This window comes from Pecten maximus, chromosome 11 (assembly GCF_902652985.1).
Source record: "Pecten maximus chromosome 11, xPecMax1.1, whole genome shotgun sequence".
Lineage (NCBI taxonomy): Eukaryota > Metazoa > Mollusca > Bivalvia > Pectinida > Pectinidae > Pecten > Pecten maximus.
Window position 1 is genome coordinate 33,211,090 of NC_047025.1, and position 18,741 is coordinate 33,229,830.

The window sequence follows — 18,741 nt, forward strand, 5'->3', positions numbered from 1 at the left end:
TGGTATACCAAGAATACAAGACAGTTACCATGGTATAGCAAGAATACAAGACAGTTACTATGGTATACCATGAATACAATATAGTGGGTACGGTATACTAAAAGTACAACAGACAGAATGTGTTAGGTATCGAGGATATCATACATCGATAACTTTAATGATTATAATCTTTCTCCGATCTGCACAGGTTACATTACCAATGAATGTAAACCCGGAATACGATATAGATAAATGTAAAAATCTATACATTCCTACAGTAACACATGGGGAAACTAATAATAATGAGTTTATGTTACGATCAATGTTACAATTGTTTGTAATATCAAGTAGATCAAAATCACTAATTTAACTTTGGAAATAAAATGCCTAGTGACCTCTTGATCACTTCGACACATATTTACATGGCGGGTATCCCGATTAAAAGCACGACAATAACCCCTCCGGAAGCATCTTCATGTAAACATATATTAAACTTCGTTTTTATTTTGCCCTCAATATATCGGTTATGATTTTAATTAGAGTAATGTAATCTCTATATATATAGTTATTATCCTAAGATTAGATGACATTTTGGGGTATTTAATGTACAGACAGGCGTGTTTCCTTGGTAAACCTAAATGACAATCTCCGTGAATAACATTGTTAGACGTTCTAGAAAGATAGGTACGTACTAGTATCTATTTTGTAGTTTAGACTGCCGTTAACCAGATCACACCGGTAGATATCGCACCCTTCCAGATTGGTAGAATCAGGAGAAACACACGTGGTACCGTCAAGGGCAGTACAGGCACCTGTGAAACAACGAGGACATATCTGTAGAAATACACTCTGAATACAGTAAAACGTGTAAACCGTACCTAACAATGCAACATTTGAGGTTAGAGGCCAGTCAGGAAAAACGATACACAAAAGGGTTATATCATTTATAAACGTTAAAGGGACAATTTAGTCAAGTGTTTGTTTACTTTTTTATCATTTCACAAATTATTTCATGAAAGTGTACTTCAGTTCTCCTTATGAACTATCCTTGGTCATATATTGATACAAGTTTATGTTTTCCATGCGTTTTTTAATTAATAGTAAGGGGGATTCTAATTGTATAACCATACGATTAATATGCAAATGAGCAAGTCGTCTCTACACACTTTGTATACATGTGTGCAAGCACAGCCCCGTCTCGTGACTGTAAACAACATTGGTTTGCATTTGAAGCTGTTAGCGGATATTTTAGCTATAGGTTGCGGGTATCGTACCAAACGTAGATAGTGAATGGATAAACAAAATATATGGAGAATTACTGTTAGGTCATGAATATAACAGATGCGAGTTTTTCGAACGGTTGCGACAACAATGAAGTTCAGTTGCGAGCGAGTTTACCGAGACTTGACCTAGATCGGCCTACGGAGTAATGTTGAGGTGCGATATTTTTGTTCTGTACAACTTCCATTATCATAATTCCATTCGTACTTGTTATAAGTGTTGTTCTGATTACATCATGGATGAAATATATTACCTAGATTGGTGTTAACGTTTGTTTGCATTCGTACACAAATGAAAATACAATCTTTTTCTTCATACGTATCGGCCGTATACATGCATGTGTGTACACAATTTTACATGAATACGAATTCCCGTGCGGTGCCCAGGGAATGAACCTGTGTTTGGTCGATTTGAATTGTCAAAACAATAAATCATCATTGAATCTATTAATTATGATACATGTTAGAAATGTTTGTCACGCATCTTGTTAAATCAAAATCCAACGAAATATGTATAGTGAGATCTACCATGTCGGCACTTAGAACCAACTCTGTTCCCGCCAGAGGGCGCAACATGTTGAACTATATTTGGAGTATCGCTATATTTGACGTGACCTTTCCCAAAACTTAAACTGACCATAATGGACATTGGCTACGTAGCAAATAATTATTGACCGCATATTATCGATCTTGTCTGGATATATGTTTTCTTGATTCTGCCTAAATGATAAAAAGTCTGCTTGACTAAATTGTCCCTTTAATGATCAACTCCAACATTACGCGATATATTTACATGTATGGTAACTTCATTCGTCAGATGTTCACGAAATACGATTCTACTAAACACATACCCGATGCGTCAATTTCGTAGGTGAGGCTGCCGTTGACGAGGTCACACCGGTAGTTATCGCAACCCTCCGGGTTGGTTGTTCCAGGAGGTACACACGTGATACCGTCTAGGGCAGTGCATTGACCTATGAAACATTGAGAATGTTTAAATTAATTTATACGAAGGATACAGATGAATATTTGATTTTTCTTCCTCGCAACAACCATTGTGACATAGAACGGTGTCAATGAGACACGAAGAGAGAAAGCTAGAACAGTAGGGAAAGAAAGGAACGTATTGTAATAGAGACGGAGGAACTAATGTGGTTTCTTCAAAGTCCTCTCAATAGAGGCCACTGAAGAAACTCACAGATTCTTTAGGGGTCACATTTAGGTGCTTTCGACGACCAACATGCAGATGGATACAGGGGTTCTTATTCTTCAGCTTTCAGATGTTCCCCAAAACAAAGACAGAGAAACCACCGCTACCTTTCAGTTGGGAGAGGGAGTGAGCACAATTACTCGCCTCTTAAACAGTAAAATACAACATGCCTGCGCTATCACATCTAAAAGCTTCATCTTAACAAGTCTTTGATATTACATATGATCGCCAAAAACCTTTAATATAACTACAATACTATTACAGCACTACAATGGTAGCTGAAATAGTCAAGTAAAACATATAGACGTATACTTTTAGGTCGACGCATATTAAATGAGATATATATGCATCTTTAAGTGCAACAAACAATTGTTGATTTTAAGATAAACTTGTTCATGCCGCACTTACTATTGAATGTGGCTATAGTTTCTAACATTTGTAATTAAACGCGAATTCAAAAGGATATTTAGAGATTGTTTCTGTTTGTAAATGATATTAGAAAATTATAACAAGATTATTTTTCAGGTAATGTTAACTATCATCGTAAGACGTTCACGTAAGATGTTTTAATAGGTACATACTTGTATCTTTTGTGTAGGATAGACTGCCGTTTACCAGATCACACCGGTAGATGTCGCACTCCTCTAAATTGGTAGAATCAGGAGAAACACACGTCGTACCGTCAAGGGCAGTACACTCACCTGTGAAACAACGAGTATATCATAAGGGTATTATCAAATCCATGCATGTAAAATCGGTAACTTGGTCACCTCTGTTATGATGATTGAATTAATGATAATAAAACCACAATAAAAAACTTTATTTGATGAGGATGAAACCTATATAACAAAGCTAATCTTCCACCGGAAACTAGACAAATACGCGAAAATTGATATTTCTTTTAAAAATTCGGACTGATATATTCGGTTCACATTCACAGGAAGTCAATGGGATATTGTTTCTTATTTTCATTATTCTTTTAACACTTGATATCCCCTTCACCTCCAAAAATGTTCCTCTGAAATGGTCTCATTCTAACATTAGATATCCCCTTCTCTCCATAAAATAATGCTGTCTGAAATAATATCACCATAACTCTAGATATATCCCTCTTCCTCATAAAATTTTCCTCTGAAATAATATTATCCCAACACTAGATTTCCCCTTATCCCCATTAAATGTCTCTCTGAAATGATATCATCCTAAAACTAGATTTTCCCTTCTCCTCCAAAAATGTTCCTCTGAAATAATGCTTTAAATTAACAACCGGTTCAATGACTATACAAACCTAATGATGAACATTCATCTCCCTCAGCCGCAATGGTCGGCCCGACGAGAATGAGAGTCACTGCGATGTAATTCATCCACATCCTTGTAGAATGAGTCCTCTTTGACACCAGATTCACACTTTTATCGGTGCAATAAAGCTGTCACGTGACTGAAAGGGAATTCGTTCAATACGGTCAAATTGAAATGTCCCGAAGGCTACTATTGAACATGTTGTTTTTAAGCATACCTTGTGTGCTTATTCTGTAACCAATGCATGCAATGCAATATCGCGTATGGCCAATGCACATGAGCACAAAGATTTCGTCTCACGTGTCATTTATTTTGAAGTGCAGATACTTATTCAAAGTGTTTCTCTTTAAATCTGGATACCCATGCAAGTCTCGTTATACCAATAGTTATGTAAGACAATAATAAGATGACACGAATCGGTCGTTTAGTCTGGTTGGTCATTCCTCAGAAATATCGATATACCATAACATTTTATCGTCCAATCCTCTTAACTTTCTCACCCATGTCTGTCACATGTGTTAATCTGTGTTTAGCGACACACTCATCGCTGTTTTACATCTAATCGATCTATAAAGATACATAGTTAATACTTCTGTCTACCCTGTGTTGTAATAACTGTCTCGCGACACCGTGCGATTAAAACATACTTGAGTTTGCTTCATTCAAAGTATGACGACCTCAACAAGTTCACATGAAGGGGAGCGTACCTTTGAGTGCACCAGGGAAAAAATAAACAAATGTCGAATAGAAAAGAAAAAATCGGAACCTATTTTTACAGATAGGTACACGACAATGACGGTATCCAACGACTTCGCAGTGCCCCTTCCCACCACTCATCGAATTTAAATGATAACTGCAATAATGAGTGATGTGTTTTTCACCACTCAGCGAATTTAAATGATTATTGCTATCTATATTTGTAGTTTTCCACCACTCAGCGAATTTAAATGATTACTGGTATCATGATTGATGGTTTGTCCACCACTCAGCGAATTTAAATGGTAACTGCTATCATGATTGGTGGTATGTCCACCACTCAGCAAATATTGCCACTAACCCGGTTCTCATTTGGAGATATGTTATAGATTTACAAGTCGGGTATGCCGTTTAAGAAAGATGTTTGTTCTTAGACGGAGTACGTGATGAATTTATGTATTTATTTATTTATTTATTTATTATATATTAAATAAGTTATGATGGCTGATTTCTGAAACAATTTAGTTTAAACATTGTAAAAATCTATAGCTTAAAGTTAGAAAATTACTACAAGAACTATCACAGGTATATCATAGATGTATTAACAGGTCTTATTTGGTGCAATTATAGGTACAGTAACTAGATTTTTAGGATTATTATAAATATCTACTATTGTGTGTAAATATAGTCCCAACAAGTGCAAGCAATGCTCTAAAACGCGGATATACTTTTTGTTCCGTTTTTTTTTTTTTTTTTTTTTACATAAATCAGAGTGAAATGACACAACAAGGGCTTTCGTTAAAGCGTATTTGATTGGATATAAGTGTTTGACACAGCGATAGTGGCGGGAGAAATAGATGAAGACTACTTTCGTTTTCGTTTACCCAATCAAATACGCCGTAACGAACGACCTTGTGGTGGCATTTCATGCTGTCCCACAATGCAGCATTTTTGACGATATATATTTTTTGAACATTGAATCAATATATTGAATATTGAATATATATTTCAAATATTGAATAAATTATTCAATTTTTACAATACAAATTCAACATTTTTGAATGTATATCTTAGTTTTGAACAAATATTGCACGTTATGAACAAATAATTATATTTTATGACCACATGTTGATTTTTTTTAACATATAATTTTAATTTTTGAATGTATATTTATTTTTTTGAAACAAATATCTATTTTTTAAGAACAAATATTTACTTTTTAAGAACAAATATTTATTTTTTAAGAACAAATATTTATTTTTTAGAACAAAAATATAAATTCTATGAATATTGCAACGTTCCACACGCCATATCAGAGCACGATAGAACTATAGCCACGATAGAACTACGGTTGAAACTACGTTCAAAAAAAAACTACGTTCAAAAAAATTGAACTCAACAATCCCAATCCCATTCCTATGATCATAGTCTATTTATCTAACAGCCGCAAAGTTTTATATCTGACATATACTCCTAAAAATCCACGATAAATATGAATTATATTATTGAGAAGTTTAAAAGGTATTGACAATCTAATAAAAGCCGACCTACCGGCCGGACAGGCCGCCATGTATCGTAAGTAGCGACGTGGCTATTCTTAATGGGTCACCAGACAGTATGGTCGATACTGCCTGCCATCACCATCGTATGTGTTCAAATTAATAATCTATAAGGTATATATACCAAAGACAGGAAAAATGTATTTTATTGACTGCTATTAAAACATTACTTGTGCAATATTTCAGGACGTTATTCTAGTGTAGAAAGATGTGAACTTAAGATAATGCACTGCCTGGCACGAAGGACGCATTTTGTGATTTTCCATTTTTTGAATTTGTTACATGTATGTTGAATTGATGAGAAACAATATACAGAAATAACAGGTATGAATGATGTTTACAAAAACGACAGTACGCATAAAAAGATAATGATAGCGGTATTGCCTCAGTATTAAAACCTACCAGCTTCTATGAAAACAGCTTTACAAATACAGGATGTACAGAAATTACCTTAGAATAATTAGTTATTATCAAATACGACCCATGGTGTTCGTGTGTATCTGTGTTAGGACACAATTCGTAGGCGACTTGCACTGCTATCGCTGAGCCACATGGATTAATCTTAGATAAACTCTTTCAGAGTCGACCTTGATGTCATTTTAATGGGATGTTTAAGTAATCCACGTTGTCGAAGTGAGCGTTTGATTTAGTTGATCATAGTGGATCGTAAATGAAGCATTTAAACTAAAAAAAAACATGTTTCTTTCCGTCTAGGTAAGCTTACGTGCTTCATTAAATATATCGACACCACTCTGAACTTTGTCCTTTGCCACCAGAAAGACTGAAATCTTAAATATGATACGCATCAAGATTTTGATACTTTCATAAAAAAAAAAGTCGAAGAGCCTATTACCGAAGTAATGATTTATAAAAGCATTATAGGTGATTTTCAAATTGTCGTAATAATTCATATGCTGGTAGAAATAATGTAGCTCTTTTGGTGGTCTGGTAGATATAAGGTAAAACGTTCGATGGTCTGGTAGAAATAAGGTTACTCTTTTGGTGGTCTGGTAGTTAAAAGATTAAATTTTGGATGGTCTGGTAGAAATAAGGTAACAATTTGGATTGTCTGATAGATAGAAAGTAAAAAAAAGATAGTCTAGTAGAAATAAGGTAACTCTTTTGGTGGTCTGGTAGATATGAGGTAAAAGTTTGGATGGTTCGGTAGAAATAACAGAAACTCCCCAGACCTATGTCCTTTACACACGCAATATTGAATCATTTCAGTCATATACTAACCTTCAACTTACATCTACATTTATTTGTAGGTTAGTTTGTTTAACTAAACAAAACGGCAAACTACGGGACAGATTTCGTATCTATATCAATATGATAAAGTTATGTTAATATTCATATAGTGTAAAAAAGCTTTTACTATTTTCATGCTTTAAAACAACTAGTATTATATTTCTTGACAAATTGACTACTTTAAAGTCAAGTTCTGATTTGGGTTTTATGCGAGCATTTTTTCGAGATATGTAAGATTATGACGTTTTATCACATTTCACTCGACCATAATGTTCGTTGTATAATATTAAAATTGTTATCATTGAATTATGGTATTAACGCATATCCGCCGTCACTTAATGACCAACGTCTACATAATAGATACATAAACGAATGACTGGCAAATAATGATATTAAATCTTTCTATGGACGAATCAAACACATCTTTCTTTCCGTATTTTATTTGGTAGGTACCCAATCATTCATAATAAAATCACATCGTGTAGATATATTGTCCGTACATTAACAAAACAAAATGTTACATTATTTCAAACATTCAGGTAAACATACATGAGAGAAAATATCAATTGATGTAACATGTTTCGCAATTATTATAAAACAACCAAAAACGTTTATACGACGTTACAAAAATAAGATTTAAATATGATAACCATCCATGTATACGTACTTTGTTACAAACGCGTGTTTTTTCTGTATATAACATCATAAAAAAAAGTTTAGCAACATGGTTGTGGTGCAGGAACTCAAAGTAATTAAATTTTCTCACATTCTCATCATCAGGGTTATACAATCAACATTGTCAAGGAAATATTTCTTGACTTAAAACAAATATTTATTTGAAGAATGCAAAATTTTCATATCTGATACATTTGGAAAATGTAAAATTGAAAATGGTTAAAATTTCAGCCCAGAGAAAGTCAGTAGTATTAAAATTGGTATACTCTCCCATGTATATGACATGTGTGAGGTATTTAACCAAAACCCGTAACAGTTTTACTATAATTTGTGAATACCACTTCGAAATTGTCACTGTAACAAGTAAGTGGATATTGCATAGCATTGTATTTGATGTTATATTTTAACGGTGCTACGTTATATAACGTGGTTAGTGTGATGAGGTTACAAAAGTTCACAAACACGTGAAACAATCTAATGCCATTTCATTATGCATGACTTTTAAAGACAGTAAGTAAAAATGGAGATTTCTGAACGGTCAATACAAAAAACATTATCAATTTTAACAAGTACACCGGAGTGCAAATATGAATACAACTAAAAATTGTATCGCCGTCAGAAAGTAAATTAGCTTAGCATAATTACAACTCATATAATCAATTTCATCTCATAGCAATAGGAGATTGATATAATCAGATAAAACTAATCAACATGGGGACGTTAATTACTATATAATTTAATATTATCACATATAATTGTTCAATGGCGGGACTTGTATCACCATATCAGATTTATATTATCACATATAAATGAACAAAGTTATATAACCACAGATGATTGATCAACGTAGGGACGTGCATTCCCACAACAGGTAAATATTTCCAAAGGTTAAAGATCATCGCGGGGACGTGCATTCCCACAAAATATTAACATTACCACATATTACAGTTAAATGTGGGGACGTGCGTTCCAACAAAATATTAATATTACCACATATTACAGATCATCGTGGGGACGTGCATTCCCACAAAAGGTTACAATTACCACATATAACACATCATCATGAAGACGTGCATCATACTAATACCTAATACTGTTATATCAGCAGTTTACTTAATGGGTAATCAGGATTGACTATATATTCTCTCATCTCTACCGGTATCATACTGGTCTGTCCAGGCAAATACACCCATGCTTGCTGTGTGTGTATTACCTCGCTTCCGGTGTAGGATAGCCACACGCGCGCAATGATACAAAAGTAGGTCGCCGAACCGAAAGTAGATCTATCTATACTCCATGATTTAAACATTTCAACAATACATTGAATTAAGATATGTAATCAGATAATAATTTTATTTATTTATGATATAAAATGATACAAAATGTTACATTATTTCAAACATTCAGGTAAACATACATGAGAGAAAATATAAATTGATATAACATGTTTCGCAATTATTATAAAACAACCAAAAACGTTTATATGACGTTACAAAAATAAGATTTTAATATGATAGCCATCCATGCATACGTACTTTGTTACAAACGCGTGTTTTTCTGTATATAACATCATAAAAAAAGTTTAGCAACATGGTTGTGGTGCAGGAACTCAAAGTAATTAAATTTTCTCACATTCTCATCATCAGGGTTATACAATCAACATTGTCAAGGAAATATTTCTTGACTTAAAACAAATATTTATTTGAAGAATGCAAAATTTTCATATCTGATACATTTGGAAAATGTAAAATTGAAAATGGTTAAAATTTCAGCCCAGAGAAAGTCAGTAATATTAAAATTGGTATACTCTCCCATGTATATGACATGTGTGAGGTATTTAACCAAAAACCGTAACAGTTTTACTATAATTTGTGAATACCACTTCGAAATTGTCACTGTAACAAGTAAGTGGATATTGCATAGCATTGTATTTGATGTTATATTTTAACGGTGCTACGTTATATAACGTGGTTAGTGTGATGAGGTTACAAAAGTTCACAAACACGTGAAACAATCTAATGCCATTTCATTATGCATGACTTTTAAAGACAGTAAGTAAAAATGGAGATTTCTGAACGGTCAATACAAAAAACGTTATCAATTTTAACAAGTACACCGGAGTGCAAATATGAATACAACTAAAAATTGTATCGTCGACAGAAAGTAAATTAGCTTAGCATAATTACAACTCATATCATCAATTTCATCTCATAGCAATAGGAGATTGATATAATCAGATAAAACTAATCAACATGGGGACGTTAATCACTATATAATTTAATATTATCACATATAATTGTTCAATGGCGGGACTTGTATCACCATATCAGATTTATATTATCACAGATAAATGAAAAAAGTTATACAACCACAGATGATTGATCAACGTAGGGACGTGCATTCCCACAACAGGTAAATATTTCCAAAGGTTAAAGATCATCGCGGGGACGTGCATTCCCACAAAATATTAACATTACCACATATTACAGTTAAATGTGGGGACGTGCGTTCCAACAAAATATTAATATTACCACATATTACAGTTAAATGTGGGGACGTGCGTTCCCACAAAATATTAATATTACCACATATTACAGATCAACGTGGAGACGTGCGTTCCAACAAAAGGTTAATATTACCACATATAACACATCATCATGAAGACGTGCATCATACTAATACCTAATACTGTTATATCAGCAGTTTACTTAATGGGTAATCAGGATTGACTATATATTCTCTCATCTCTACCGGTATCATACTGGTCTGTCCAGGCAAATACACCCATGCTTGCTGTGTGTGTATTACCTCGCTTCCGGTGTAGGATAGCCACACGCGCGCAATGATACAAAAGTAGGTCGCCGAACCGAAAGTAGATCTATCTATACTCCATGATTTAAACATTTCAACAATACATTGAATTAAGATATGTAATCAGATAATAATTTTATTTATTTATGATATAAATTATGTAAAAAAAAAACACGTTCTTTTATTGTTTTTTATTAATAAAACATGGAACTATATTTTCACGCGAAAGGACACACTAGCTTGGCCGACATCAAGTGAATTGGCTTCGCTTGCAATGACAGGGCTGCTGAAACAACGTTAGACTGTGGAAATGAATGGTTTCCTTCGTTTTTAGAACAGCAAACGTCGTTTGCATATATATGGGGTATGGTAAATCGATTGGCGCTGTTCTTTTTTTATTATATGCAGTAGAAAAAAAGTTTGGATTGAGAAAAAATGGCGTCTATCTGAGAAAGCTATCGACAGATAGTGCCTATTTTTGCATATTTTAGGTTGGGGAATGAGAGAAAAATACTCAATCATATGTGGTTCATGTAGGATAGGGATATTTCACCCTCTGGGTCACAAAATGTGGTAAAACCCTCGGCGGAGCCTCGGGTTTTACCACACTTTGTGACCCAGAGGGTGGAATATCCCTATCCTACATGACCACATATGATAGAGTCTTATAGTCAACTAATTCCATTTTTGAAATGTACTGTTTAGTATTTATTTCATATATGACGTTATCAATCCATAAAATAATACATACTTTGGTTTTATTGATACAATTGAAAATCACCGAAATATATTTTCCAGCATATCCTGCCCATTCACATTTTATATAAGCTAGTGGACAAAATCTTATACCATTTGTACATAAATGTCAGAAAAAAGTTACATTGTATATATATTAATCGATAGAGGACACATGGGGACTTGAATCTCAGAACAAAAGGATGTAATCCCGAAATTACATTGCCTGGATTCCTTATTGAATCCATTTGATCCTTTTCCATAATGTGTAGATTGCGGAGGGATACGTTATAATCGACGACAAAGCATTATCATAGAAGAAGAAGTTGAAAAGGAACCATGGTAGAACTGACGATAACACCAATATCATCAACAAATTCAGGAAGAGGTAAACGTGGTCCTGTATATCTCTGAGGATGGAAAAAGACATACATATTAATGACAGCTTTACCTTATCCTGATTATAGTTAAAACATCCCTCTATTAACCAATCAAATACAATGTGATGGAAACCTCGTACAGGAAATGAATCATGATTGGGTGATGTAATATTCATTTTCTTCCAACCAAAGACAATTTTATGTAACCGCATGTTAAACAATACCTCATAATTATATGCAGATTTGGAATATGGAATAAAGTCTGATAGCGGCGCTCCCAAATATTACCAGATAGCCGTATTTAATCAAAGTAGCATAAAGGAGTGACACATTCAAAATGCTCTTCTTGAAAATGTGTCGAACCTCGTTATTTCGAGAGTCAATGCAGGCCATGAAAATACTTCTATCCCGATATATTAATGTATATTTTACATAAGAATTTTAAGCGTCGGATCTGAATGTTTACTTAGAGTTAAGCAGGATCTTTGTGTTCGAGATAACGAGATATGATTGTACTTTTTAACAAGCACTTTCTTCTAGGGATGGGATACAATCAGAGCGCAAATCCGCTGATTATGCCCATTAGTATGGAATATTATCAAGTATATACTGTCTACAAAACTTACTTTTTGGTCAACTTTTTCAAGATAATTGACGAAATCCACATTATGTCATGAATGGTAGCGAGGACACAAATCAGTAATATATATCTGCTGATGTAGTAGTGGACGGACGACCACGTCAAGGCATACCTTCCAATCAAATAATACGGCAGGAACACTATGTAGAACACTCTGGAAAACTGAGACGAAATTGCACAATAACATTAATACCGTCATGCTTGTCATTTCATCAACTAACTTTGAAAAAAATTGATAACTAAGACTAACCGTACCTACAGATCATTTTGATAATTAGGAGTAACCGTACTTACAGGTAATTAAGACTAACTGTACCTACATATCTCTTTGATAATTAGGAGGAACTATATCACTTTGTAGAATAATACCAACAGTGTCTACATATCACTTTGATGAATTAGAATTACCAAACCTACAGATGAAAATGCTTTATAATATACTTGAACATACACGATTTCAACTTACGGTAGTTGCATCTGTCATTCCAGTTTCTAAAAGTTCTGGATAGGCGTATTTCATGAACGGAGCGTAAACTGTCTCATACTCAAACAGATATATGTACCCGATGGTGATCCGTGGGAAAAGTTTAATACCAAACAGCATGAATAAGGTGTAGAATGGGAAAGTTGACTGGAAAATAAATAAAATTATTCAAGGACATTCCTATTTGAAATTCAATTCGCAACCTCCACAACTATTTTTTATCCTTAGTTTTATTACAAAATGCCACTCAATACCGATTCAATTGCATGCGTATTTTACTATAAATTCACTGAGTGATATGACACAATTATGGCGTATGCAATCACTCTGTACTCAAAAAGGTATAGGAGAGGTGAAAAGCAACGTCCAGACCGGTACTCGAACCCTGGATCTCAGAACTATAGAGCTACTTGGACAAGAACGTTCAGTTCCTCGAAAAAGTCTTTGACCCCAAAGACACTCTTACTATTATCTATATCGCTTTCAACAGGAGAGTGATATTTTTGCTTCAAATACAGTAAGATATATATCACAGCCTTGACGTCAGTACTCACTTTGTACTCCCAGAAATTTACTGGCTGTTTGGTTCCGGTAGTAGCAAGTGCGGCTACTTCACGGAGGAACACTCTTCTTTGTAGTTCATCGGTCATGTGAAGTGCTTCTATGGCGTCACGTTCTTCCATCATCAACAACATTTTGCCATCTTTGTGCATAAAGGAACTATTATACAAGCATTTCGAAAAAAAATACTTTCAATACTTCAGTTGAAAGTTAAGATGCAGAGGTTGTTCAGACATGAGATAACGATAAGAAAGGGATCTGACTATGTGTCCATCAGAGTTAAAACGTTATACAATATGCAAAGCCAAGATTATATAATTTTTACTATTCTTATTATCATTATCAAAAGAAAATAGTATAATCCTGGAAACTGATTTTAAAAATCATATAATTTCTTCAGGAATGTTTTAAATGTCTGTACTACTAGAACGGCAACAAAGTCTTTGTTCGTCAAATTAAATCTCTAGAACTTATTCCTATTCATTTTGTGATGCGTATTTTTTATCATGTTCAATGTTGAACTTGTCTCGTTATCACCGTCCAAGGTCTGAATGTGTGTACGTGATGTTACTTTGATACACTTGGCTAGTTAGTATTGCCTTGATATTTAATCACCTGATCTTGGTATTTATATAATTTTACACTTTTCATCTCTGTGAATTTTCCATTCGTTAATGCTTTTTCGTCATTTTTAGTGGGAATTATAAATATCGACATTTAGATATCCACCATGTATTCTGTAGGTACAGGTTTTATTGTATACTATACCTATGCCATTATTTCTGATGCTATCAGAGTAACGGTCAGTCCATGTACCAAGCTGACCCATCCACGTGACTACGTCATCATTATTCCATTCTTTCACTGGTGTGTTGATTAGCTCCTTCTGACCAATATTCCAAATATAGGCCAGGATACAGACGACCTTAAAAGACATTAAACTAAACATGTAATGCCAGTCCTCATCAAAGAACAAATCAATTTATTGCATTTTTGCCAGTGAAATATAGAAATTTATCGACCTAATAAAACTTATATTTTCACTGCAGCGATGAGCAGTGAAAATATAAGATTTTGCAGTGAAAATATAAGTTTTCCGTTTTTGACCAATGAAAGCGTACCTTTGTATTCACCTCGTTGAAACTTGTCGGTTTTTCCAATCGAACCGCAGATAGATAAATTGGTTATTTGCTGTATTTCTGAAATTTTCACACTACTTTTTGACAAAATACTCACTTGACGTTAGCTAGTCATGCATAGATTCTCCTATAACAGCAGAAAACGCTTAAATTGCGTCGATCAGTCCTTTCAAAATGGCGCCGTCAAATTGACGTGGAGTAACGTCACAAATAGATGACGTCATTACTGATTCCCGCACTTTTTGACACTATTAATTTTTTGATGTTTTTTATTTTGTTTTTAAGTTGATGAAATGCAATAAAAAGAAAATTGAATGGTTTCCCGTTAAATATAACATATATTTTACTCGTATGACAGAATATTTCGATATTTTTCACTCGTGCTTCGCACTCGTGAAAATATCGATATTCTGTCATACTCGTGAAATATATGTTATAGTAAACGGGAAACCATTCAATATCCTCTATGTATTTAATTGTGTGAGATGTATCATATTTCATTGTTCTTCTTAACAATTTCAGATTAAAACAAAAATGAAAATGTATGTACGAACCAGCACTCCTATGGCGATTCCTGACGAGAAATATTTGCATCTTGTGTCGTTATGTCTGGGGGCAGCCCGACCTGCTTGGACGCTATTTTGTAGCAAATTCATTATCTCTTGGCGTACCAAATCGTTCGCCATGGCGTCAAACCTTTTGATCAAACGACGATTTTCCTCCGTATCTACTTCTTGTGTTCTGGCTGCTAGTTTTTGCGAGAATGCGTTCTCCAACATATTTCTATGAAACAGGGAATGGTAGGGTCAAATGATTACTTGGAACGGTTAAACATCAGCGGAATAAAACGTCTTTCATATTATCTAATAGAACATGTATATTAAAATCGAGAGGATGAATATGAAAGATTGATATATATTTCAATGAGAAGAAGTATCTAATACATCTATTCGGTATAGGCCTAGATTTTAGTTCCTCTAATTATTATCATTGCTGTTATGAACATATAACAGAACTATACAGCGGTTTAGTTTCTCTAGGACTTATCTACGACCGAATGTGTGGAAATTCAGAAGGGACAAATCAAGATGACCGAACACGTACTAAAATATTTAAGTATACCCAAATAGTAGTTTATTTGAAGATAATACAATACATGTGCGTATATTCGGAACCTATGGTACCAATCTTTAAATTCGGCATAACATAGTATAATATGCATTTACCTTTTACCAAGATTACTTTTACAGAATATTACACTTGTGATTATGTCAGATGAATGTAATAAAAACAAGTTCAATATTTTGTTTTTCAATTCGTTAAATCAATTCCATACAATAAAGTTGCTTATGTATAATCATTTATTATTATTACTTTTTTTTTTTTTTTTTGAAACTAAAGATATTATTTGTAGAGCATCACTTGTTATCTTAGTTGAGGAAAATATTCCAAATTATTAGAATTAAGAAATGAAAAATAATTATATATATTTGCTGCCCTTTCAACTCACCTGATCATAATATTAACCTTTGGTGAACCTCTCCATTCGGATTTACAGGTTGGACAAAGTCGCCGCCCACTGGTGACAGTCCACTTGGCGAGACAGTGTCTACAAAACGTGTGACCACACACCAATGTAGTTGGCTCAACAAGCAATTCAAAACAGCAGCCACATTCCGCCTCTCCGTGGTCCTCGGTCGACATCATGGGCATTTGAACTGTAAATCGTATTTATACATTTAGAATACCCAATCGTGATATTAAAGTTGTATGAAAGTCAAACAGTTAAAATTTTCAATCCTTTTTGTAAGATGATTTTTGAAAAGTCAGTATATATAGATAGAAAATTTAACCAGGGTTTTTTTTCTCTAACGAATTACTCCTTTATTACAAAGTTATGAAATTGTTCCGGGATAAAAGATAAAGATAAATTGTTTAAACTTATAGATATATCAATACTTTTGTTCGATATGCTATGCGGAAAAATGTATCTATAAATTATCGTATTCCGCCAAGTTTAACATTTCTGGAATTTAGCTTGAATTCTAGATATGAAAACTTATATTCACTTGTCACTGTATTCCCGCCTCACAATGATTGACGTTATGTTATTCGATAGTGAAAGAAACAATTACAAAATTGCTAATGTAAGTACAAGCGTTGATAACATTTCACACTTCAATTACAGTGTACTACTGTTCGAAGAGCGAACGTAGAAAATACCCGTTTTTAACCAGATAACAATAAATCTACTGAAACATTCGCTCGTCATTATTGTAGATTTAACCTGCGACCTGAGAAATACAAATGTATAGAGAGCCTTCATAATATAATCACTTCATCGTCATACGGCTCGTACATTAGTCTGTGATTTAACTAAGTAATGCTGAAATATTGAGATATTTATAGCGACGTGAAATTGTTATCCACAGCCACCAGACCTTAAACTGATCGGAGTGACTGTATCGTACAGAAATATATGTACCGTGGGTGGAACACGTGAATCAGATACAGTGAGAAGCTAGAGTAGGTAATGGCAGCTTTCCAATAAACCTTAGTTATGTGTAAAATGTCCCTGTTCAATAGCCATCTCCGAATGTTTCTCTAATTGGGTAGAACCAATTATTGTTTGCTTTTGGTGTGCCATTTACTATCAATACATTTATCTGAATCTTATCTTATCCCATAGAAATAACAGCCTCACAATATCGGGTAAGGTCACGGGTCAACTGCACTATACCTGCTGTGATATTTATTTCAGTACTATTTATACATATGTGTCAGCATTTCAAACTGCGCTAAATCCTCACATAATTTCCGAAACATATCATTTTTTTAACTTGAATGCGATACATTTAAAAGAAAGAAATAGGTTTTAATGCCTTATGATAGTAGATATGTTTGCAGGACGATCTACTATGATAACATACATACATTGCATTTCACGTGTGTTAATATATGCGTCTTTGTGCTCCACTGAACACAGATAATTATGAAAACACCACGCCTGTTTGTTGTATTCTTCCTGAAAATAGGCGAACTATATATAGTAGTATTTATATATTGATATTACGTATGTTTAACTCTGAGGAAAAGTACTGGGAGTGATAGACATAAAATGTTATGTTGAAGCCTTTCAAAGTAAAACAAAGGGGAAAAAAAGGAATCATGTTTGCATATTATAAATGGTATTTATGAAAATATACGAAAATATATACAATTTCTATAAATAGGAAGTATCTTCATATCGATAACTTTATATGGCATCACAACACAGAAAAACACTTTGAAATACCAATATACTCACTTCTGTGCGAATTACTGGAGTAGTTCATGACGGGCATCTGTATGTTATCTAGTCGAAGTCAAACTGAAAGTAAGAAATCCTTGTGACCTTAAGCGATTTACAAGAGTGGTTCACTATCGACATCTGTGTGTTGTCTACTCGCAGTCAAAGTGAAAGTAAGAATTTCCAGTGACCTTGACTTCGTCATGTTTATCCATATTTTTGTCTGTATGTAGACATTTTCTCGTTAACCCTGTGCTATATTGCTTTTCATTCTGGTTGACAAATTTTAACGTTTCATGCATGACTGAGGATACCTATGTTGTATTTCAACAATGGCACATTGTAACACTGTATAGCACTGATATCAATGTAGGTTTTTACCTCGATACTCACCTGGCATACGTGTATCAATGTCCTTATACACATGTATGTATATATCAATATGTCTGGATAAATATTTAATGAACATTACATATTCATTGTCCAATAAGATTGATTTGGCAAATTCCTTTTATTGAACTATTGACCAGAAATGATAATTTCGGAAAACAGAAAGAATATGGAAACGTAGTCATCGGGAACCAATGATATTGTTACATCAAAATTATATATAAGAAAGTGTTTCTCATTATCTGATATCTGTGATTAAATTACGAATACTTACCACTGTGAAGTGTATCATTACTAGCGATAACTGACTTTGTTATACCCTATGACGATCTGAAGTGTTCTAGTTGAGAGAGTTCCCGTAGTATA

The 18,741-nt window shown here is 33.8% G+C and overlaps 1 protein-coding gene across 2 annotated transcripts; it reads right to left on the reverse strand.

Moving 5' to 3' along the window:
• Positions 1 to 11,356: 11,356 nt before the first annotated feature.
• LOC117338272 (bifunctional apoptosis regulator-like) lies at positions 11,357 to 18,728 on the reverse strand. 2 transcript variants are annotated; one of them, XM_033899559.1, is made up of 9 exons: positions 18,650 to 18,728; positions 18,004 to 18,066; positions 16,207 to 16,414; positions 15,251 to 15,479; positions 14,326 to 14,482; positions 13,551 to 13,699; positions 12,979 to 13,143; positions 12,499 to 12,674; positions 11,357 to 11,902 (listed from the first exon to the last, which is right to left on the reverse strand). In XM_033899559.1, the coding sequence occupies exons 2-9, from the start codon at positions 18,038 to 18,040 to the stop codon at positions 11,728 to 11,730; spliced, it is 1,296 nt and encodes a 431-aa protein (XP_033755450.1). In that variant the 5' UTR covers positions 18,041 to 18,066; positions 18,650 to 18,728; the 3' UTR covers positions 11,357 to 11,727. The 2 variants fall into 2 exon arrangements, with proteins under 2 accessions (XP_033755450.1, XP_033755449.1); XM_033899558.1 differs by lacking the exon at positions 18,650 to 18,728 and having other exon boundaries at positions 18,004 to 18,312.
• Positions 18,729 to 18,741: the final 13 nt, after the last annotated feature.